Source organism: Aptenodytes forsteri, unplaced genomic scaffold (genome assembly GCF_000699145.1).
Source record: "Aptenodytes forsteri isolate BGI_AS27 unplaced genomic scaffold, ASM69914v1 Scaffold366, whole genome shotgun sequence".
Lineage (NCBI taxonomy): Eukaryota > Metazoa > Chordata > Aves > Sphenisciformes > Spheniscidae > Aptenodytes > Aptenodytes forsteri.
In genome coordinates this window covers 1,037,147-1,045,368 of record NW_008794621.1, presented here as the reverse complement: position 1 = coordinate 1,045,368, position 8,222 = coordinate 1,037,147, and the positions used below count along the sequence as shown (strand labels likewise).

Sequence of the window (8,222 nt, the reverse complement as noted above, 5' to 3'; positions counted from 1 at the left end):
CCAAGTAACCATTACACGTGATGGAGCCCTGCTTTCCTGGAGATGGCTGAACACCTGCCTGCCGATGGGAAGGAGTGAATGAATTCCTTGTTTTGCTTTGCTTGTGTGCGCGGCTTTTGCTTTACCTATTAAACTGCCTTTATCTCAACCCACGAGTTTTCTCACTTTTACCCTTCCGATTCTCTCCCCCATCCCACTGGGGGGGAGTGAGCGAGCAGCTGTGTGGTGCTCAGTTGCCGGCTGAGGTTAAACCACGACAGGTTCACATAGAGATAATGAAATGGCAGAGGCAGTGGTAAAGAAATACCATAAAACTGAGCCATGTCAGCAGCCTACCTGCCTGGTAGGAAACCAGTAGAGATAACATCGTTCTCCTTTCTGTAATATGAGCAGTTTTAGGCATTTTTTGCCTCCCAGAAATGAGAAGAAAATTAAACCTGTACTTCACTTCAAGCAAATGACTGTTTCAACAAAGGTTTTTCTTGACCACGTGAGAAAAACCCCAACGTAGGATACGATAGTGTTCGCTGGAATCTGATGGCAAGATTTCCGTGTGGGGTGATTCACCCTTGTCTTGTGACACTGTCTGAATTGACAGTCTATGGAAAGAAACAGGACCTCAAATCCTTTCCTTCCATGTCACCCATTTTGCAAATCTTGTTCTGTCTGTGAGTGAAAGGGAGCATTTTCTAAATTAAAAAAACCCATCTTTTCTCTTCTGCTATGTTTTTACCTCTTAACGTAACAGCTCTGCTAGCCAGCTTATATTGGCATTTGCTTTAAGTGCGGCCAATTTTCTTTCAGTCGTGAAGGATTGTAATCTCATGGTGGGCAGTGAGAATTAGACCACCCCTGTGGAGGAGGAGATAAAAAAGAAGCACATCCAGGAGCTCAAATACTTAAGAAAATTACAGAAAGAAAAAGATGACATAAAAATCAGAAACGGAAAAAGAAAATGAACAGAAGGGAGAAGCGGCAGCTGTTAAGATATGGAGAAGGGTTATCCAGGTTATCTTAGAGACTTTGGGGGAGGGATTTGATTCCCACACTGAGTATAAACTTGCTGATGGAGACACAGCCACAGCTGTATATATGCTTCCTATACAAATAATTATATTCTTCAGGCAGGGTACTTAAATTTCAATTAGATATCCTTTGGCTTTTTTTTTTTTATTGCTCTGTCTTTTATTTTTGCACAGTATTACTGATTTGTGGCAAGAGAAGGTCTTAAAAAATCACACACTTTAGCAGTAGCAATAAAATTAGCAATTTAGCAGTAAAATTTAAGAGAAAATTATAAAGATAACTGATTTTTTTTTCAGTCAAGATGTCACTGGAATTCTCATACAGGTATTGGGTGCTTCAGTAATTCTCTCATTGCATGATTGTCTTAGGTTTATCATGAAGATACTCTTCATATTCAAGAGATTTGAAATACTTAATTGCATTGCAAAGCAGACATTGTTACATGAAGGAACTTTATATACTTTTTTTTTCTTCATAGGATTGGTGGTTGGATTTATCCTTACAGTTGCAAATTACAGTTTCTTCACTTCTTTGTTTGTATTTTTTGTTACTTCTTCAAAACTTACTAAATGGAAAAAAGATATAAAGAAGCAAATAGATTCAGAATACAAAGAAGGTAAGCCATAATATTTTAATTCTTTCAGATCCCTTGTAGAGAATAAATACTGCATATTCCTCTTCCTTTCACAGGGTCAGATGAGATGTAACATCCAGAGTAGGGAACGCTGTTGTCGTGCCTCCCCTCCACCCTTATCGCTATGAACATTAGCAAGCGACTTTGCTTTTGCTTCTATTTAATAAATTGCTATCTAGTTTCTGATTTGAAAGTGTCTCTTTAATTTTAACTTTATATATGTCTATTTTGCTTTTGTCTCATGCTGTTGCCTGTCAAAGTGTTTTGCCTGAAAATACTAAAATTTAGTTTTTGTCACTTTAGGTGGACAGAGGAATTGGGTGCAAGTATTCTGTAACGGTGGTGTTCCTACTGAGCTGGCTGTCTTATATATGATAGAAAATGGACCGGGTGAAATTCCGATAGACTTTTCAAAGCAATACACAGCATCATGGATGTGCTTATCCCTTTTGGGAGCTTTGGCATGCTCCGCTGGCGATACATGGGCTTCAGAGATTGGTAGTGTTATGAGTAAAAGCAAGCCAAGGTTGATAACAACCTGGGAAAAGGTTCCAGTAGGTGAGGCATTACCTGTTCTACATGTCTTAATATTTTGCTGATCTGTTTTGAATTATGCATGCAACTTGAAAAGTTCAAAAAAAGTCCCAGAAAACCAAATATCAGAAATCTGGGATTAGAAAATTTTAGCAGGAATGCATTCTCTGAAATGGAATTCACTCAGTTGTGTTCCTGCTGCATCTTGTTGGTGAGATGCACCAACATAGCATCCAGGGAGCTAAAATCATTCTTAGTGAATGCTGTCACTTGTCATCTCTGGTAAGTGATGAGAAAAAAGTGTTTATACTGCCAATAATATATAAGTTATCATCTGAATTTTTCAGACATTAAAATTTTAATCAGTAGAAGTATATATATATATATATGTTCAATACAGACATTACAGAAAATTCACTTCTTAACCCAATCTCTCATTTCCTTTAACATCTTACCCAAGGGTGGGTAAAGTGAACCTTCTGTCTGTGAAACCTTGTCTGCACAGTGGATGCCGTCGCTACCTTACAGCAGCATGTCTTTTTTGAGCTGTGCTGGCATGTTGATCTGAGTTTTAGACCTTGTGGGATAGGATTTAAACGCGTGGGCATTTTTTTTTCTTTTTATAAGTGTTCTTCAGATTTTTATTCAGTGAGCTGTCAAGCATCTTCCTTTCTATGGATTTTGTTCCTTCTTTTAAATTTGTTGGTGAAATATATCTTGGTATATTTTGTCTGAAAGAGGCATTGTTTTAATAACATGCACATCTCAAGCTCTGTATTTTTGGAGCAAATTATCTTTTTCTCCTCTTCCCCGCCCCCCCCCCTCCTTACAGCACACAAATACCAGGTGACATTGCGAGGTGTGCTATCTGATTTTATTTAATTTAATGCTAGTGAATATGTCTAGATAACTAGCCTTAGAGAAAGCAAAAGTAATAGTAATAGGCTGTAATGGTACAGGTTAAGTTTCTCAATAGCATAATGGGAGTTGTAAATAAAAGCTGTGGTAGCAGAGGGTTGTGGATATAAGGGGGGAAGATCACTGTGAACACAGTTTTGATTTCATATAAAACATTTGAACAAATATAAGTCTTTAAGAAAAAGTTCGTAAATCAGCTTGGTTTTGTTTGATTTAGGTACTAATGGAGCAATTACTTTAGTGGGCCTGCTCTCAAGTTTGCTTGGGGGCATGGCAGTAGGTACAGCCTACTTCATAACACAACTCATTTTCGTGACTGATCTGGAAATATCTGCTCCGCAATGGCCCATTATTGTGTTTGGTGCAGCAGCTGGCTTACTGGGATCAATTGTTGATTCATATTTGGGAGCTACGATGCAATACAGTGGTAAGATTCTTTTTTTTTTTTTTTTTTTTTTTTTTACCCTCTCCTAATGTAACTTAAAAATGGACTTGAATTTCCAGAAGGGCTGAGGATGGGATTTTTAAATGGAAAAAATACAGAATTAGCAACACAAAGGACAAAGGGAACCGAAGTGATGGACATGATAATGAAAACAAGAGCAAGGGCAGTTGGTCCTTTTCCACTTTTTGATTTGTTTATCTTATATTACTGTCTTGTTGATGACTGAAAGAGACCAGAGATCTCCAACATGTTACCTTGGAAAAAGCATTTGCTGCCCTCTCCTTTTCTATATATCTAATTATAGTAACATTTTATAAGAGAAAACGTCAGCTTAATTTTATCCATTCATTCAGATTAAGTTGTCACTGCAGAAGCTCCATTTCTAACTCTGAAGACTTAGCAATAGTCTCAACTTTAAGAATTAAATAAGAAAAGCTCCAGGAAAATGTGCACAATGTTATACTTTCTGGTTTTTTTTCACTGCTTAATAGACTACTGTTTCCTATAAGTTAAGCTTATCACAAACTAGCTGTGACTTTAAAAAAAAAAAAAAATCAGGTCCATTTTTTAAAAAAAATGTTGGCTGGCTGATCCTAAATGATTTCAGTATTTATTTGCTCATTGCCCTTAAGGATCATTGTGAATAAACACTACAGACAACCTTTAGGCTAAACTGTAAACTTAGCCTATGTTTAAAAATTGTTTAAAGATCGTATCTGACACTTCTGTTTACCAGCTGGTTTACAGAGAGAACTTAAGTTTTCAGATTTCATTGTCAATATACTTATTTGTTGGAAGTCAAGGTTTGAATGTGCAGATGAACTGCCTGAGAGATACAAGTCCTTTAAATCTACCATCGCAGTGAGAACTGCAAACCGTTGTTGACGCTGTGGATTTGGTTTCCAGCAATTTTTATGCTCTGTTCCTTGTAGTTCCAGGAAAGTCCAAAATATAATGGAGTGTTTAACCATTGGAGGAATTTTTAGATCTTTCTATTCTAAAGAGGAAACACTGAAGCACTCAGACAATGTTTCATGCTCCTAATGAGGCAGATGCATTAAGAGAATGTGGTAAACATAGCTAATGCACGCCTGCATTTATCAGCACCTGTTTCTTCTTCACTTCAGATATTTTTCCATGCTCAGCAGCTTACTTTGCTAGCTGCAGCAGGGACAGTATGCAAGTTCCACAATTTCTTTTAAAAATTCATAAGCACTGTTGGAGTATGTATACTATATACGCATATATACTGTGGTATATATATGCTGTGATACAGATTAAATCCTGCTGCTCATGTGGTGCACACTGTTAGGTTTTTTGTCCCTCCTTACTTTAAACCGCTTTTCCAATCCCTATTCAATGCGGTCTCATAAGAAATACTCCACTCTCTCTGCAGCGTCTTGAAAAACAATAAATAAATATGGCAGTGGTAATAAAGAATTGTGTCCTTTTTTGAAAACATTATGCTACCACTGCTACTCCCTTCTGTCAGTGTTTTTCCTGTTAGTAATCTTCCTACATTTGGTTTACGTAATAGTCTGTGATACCCACTGTTTCTAAGAGAAAGTCCTTGCCTGTCCACACATTTATCAAGTAAAACTTTGTCTGAATAGCTGTGCAGAATTAGATTCAAATTTTCCCGTGTTACCAGTCTGAAGCCATACCTATTCTGTAAATAACAAAGCTAAGGGAAGGACTTACTGTTACCTTTCCTACTTGTTTATGCTCTGAATCTACGCTTTATGTGCATTTGAGGTATATATCTATAAAAATTTATTCCCAGTTTTTCTCTCAAGAAAACCAACAACTTTCTAAAACATAGCAAGTGTTAAGAGTTAAACTATCAGGCTTTGAAGTTTGATTTTTCTGTAGCTCTTTTGCATTACCCAAAGCTAGGTTTAAATGTATAATTCAAAGGTAACTGTGATACCGGCTATATACCTGCCAAGCAGGTTTGTGGCGTGGGATTTTTTTAAGTTTTGTCTGAGGTGCTGAAAATTTTGTAATAAAGCAGCAGCTCAAAATGAAATTTCCATGTTGTGAGTATTAGCAGATATTCAAATCTACAGAGAAAAATAACGTTAATATAAAATGTGCTTATTTGTTTTGGAATGTTTCTTCATGCCAACCTTAAATGTGTGCATATGCATGTGCCCAGTTAATACTTCACTATGGTGTAAGTTGGCATTAAAATCAAGCATCCTAGAATTTTTGCTTTTATCAGCATATAAAATAATACAGCTGGACAAAACATTAGATAATGGTGTGTGTACAGTACCAGCTAATGAAACGCGGTGCTAGAGTATGCTAATACAGAGGCAGAACAAGAAAAGGCTTAAGTAGTAGGGAAAAAAATCCAGCTGCTGGTAGTATAAAACTGCTGTCTAAATAGAAATGTTAAATTCAACCTCTGTAAAGAGCTTGTTTTCTGTCAGATCCCAGTAATAATGTTATTTCCATAATGTTCCTTTGAAAACAAATGTATCTTCTTGACAGGAAATACATGTTGCTAATCAGTTGTTTCTGTTCTGTTCAAAACAGCGTCCTTTGCCTTAGAGTGGCTCTTGGAATAGCTTTTTCCTCTTCTGGTTTAGCTTGTGTTTCATTCCTTTCTTTGCTCTGGAACTATGTAAAGAGAGGAAGTAGACCTGCCAGAAGTGTAACTTTTAAAAGAAGTAACTTCTAACATAAAGTATTGCATTTATATCCCATTCTTTGAAGCCACCAGATTAAACTAACTGTAATTTAATTTAGTCTGTTGGTGACTTTTCTTACAGAGGTTTAACATCATAATGGTAAACTAAATTTAGGAAGTTGCATACACTTGGTTACTAAGTTTCTTTTCAGCTTGTTTGGCTTTGTAAAATGAAGTTTTTTATCTTTTCCCAGGCTTTGACCAGAATATCGGCATGGTTGTCAACCACCAAACGAAAGACTCCAAGCACATATCTGGAAAACCTATATTAGACAACAACGCAGTAAATCTTTTTTCTTCTATAATCATTGCTTTGGTGCTTCCAGGCGTGGCGTGGTGTTTCTGGCCCAGGGGTTGACATGGTTTAAGGTTTTCTGCATGTGATTCATTACTCAAAGGCTCTGAAGAGTTCTCTTTGAACTCTTTTGAAGAGAGGGATCTGAAACTTTCAGAGAGCCAAAGGACTTTCCATCTCAACTTACTAAGGCTGTAAGCTTCATAGGGCAATTGGCATCTGTCACGGCAAGGAAAGGGTTTTGTCAATATGCTCTTGCTGCTGCTCTTTAAATGGATGTAGATCATTGCCAGGAGAGGTGAAGCACTTCATTTATCCTCATGGAGCTGAAGGGTTGGCGTCTACGTTCTCTCCATTCCCCAGCATCTGGAAGGGCAAGAAGCTGGAAATAGAGGTCTAATCTACATCAGTCGGTGTGGTGGAGCATTGTGGCTATTGTCCAAGCCAGACACAAAGTACTCTGAAACTTTATGTAGGCAGTGGTAACACGGGTGAAATGGGTGAATTCTGGTATTTCCCATAATCTACAGTATGTAAGGTTTTATGGAAATTTTTTTTGGAGGGGGGGAAGAGAGAAGTAAGCCTTGTTGCCTATTCTGTATCCTGATACTATCTCCACTTCCCTGAGAATAGGGTTGGTAGAAGTGATGCCACTACATAATGTTTGAAGCAAAAGACTAAATTTAAAATAAAAACTCACTAGTTTTTCCACTAAGAATAATAAATTTGTATGTGCTTTTTTTTTGACATCTTTATTTCCAAACTAATGACATTTATGAAGATTGTCAATACTGTGGTACTTATTAAATTATCTAAAATTAAAGATTACAGTTGTGAAGTCACATTCATCTCTTTAGAAGTAGAACATTTTTTCCGTAAGCATGGAATTGTTCCATAATGTTTAGCATTCCTACCAAACTATACTCTTTGGTTCTTTCTCAGCAGTGGAAGTGTTTCCCACTTTGTTTGGGGTTGCTATTCAGAGATGATGGCCTCAACCAAAGAAGCTACAGAGGTTATCCTCGTAGTGAATGGGGAAAGTCTCACTTATAAACCATTTCAAAACGGGAATTTAACTTTTGGTGCTCAGGCTCCTGTATTAGGTGATTCCATCTTCCATCATTAATTTATAAAAGAGGTGAAAGTAATTTAGCCAGCACAGATTGTATTTAAACTTTAGAGATACCCTCATAATAACCTGTCGCTGTCAACATTCAGAAGGTAGGGCCCATACTGTTAACTTATAAAAAGGTTTTTATCTTTAGAGATAGGGGAGTATTTTGTATTAAACATCTGATATTTTTTACAAATGTCTTGCGTATGTTGACAGTCTTAATTCACTTGAATTGTGTATTATGTCACCTTTCATGGGAATATTGAAAAATTTTAACACCTCCCACATTGAGTTTACTCTTTTGAAATCTAGTCTATATAAATCTGGAATTTATCACTGGAACTAGTTCGCTGTATTATCCAATTATACAGATGAGATTTCAAACTAGTAAAAGCTTTCTGAAAAGAACAAATTGCGTGGCTGCTCTATGTCTGTTCCTGTGGAAAGGCACAAAATTATAAAAGGAATATATGCACTTAAACTGTAACAATAAACACTTGAGATTTTTATGCATTGTTTGGATTTATGCTGCTTCTAAATAAACACTGTATTAGTTGTCTT

General features: G+C 36.7%; 1 protein-coding gene across 1 annotated transcript in view; it reads left to right on the top strand.

Annotated features, from left to right (window-relative positions):
- The window catches only part of TMEM19 (transmembrane protein 19), a 16,118-nt gene extending 7,896 nt beyond the window's left edge, over positions 1-8,222 (top strand). Inside the window, exons 3-6 of the mRNA XM_009273210.1 lie at positions 1,505-1,642; positions 1,964-2,218; positions 3,330-3,539; positions 6,447-8,222. Coding sequence (XP_009271485.1) covers positions 1,505-1,642; positions 1,964-2,218; positions 3,330-3,539; positions 6,447-6,610 — 767 coding nt within the window. The 3' untranslated portion in view covers positions 6,611-8,222. The remainder of the gene's footprint in view (positions 1-1,504; positions 1,643-1,963; positions 2,219-3,329; positions 3,540-6,446) is intronic.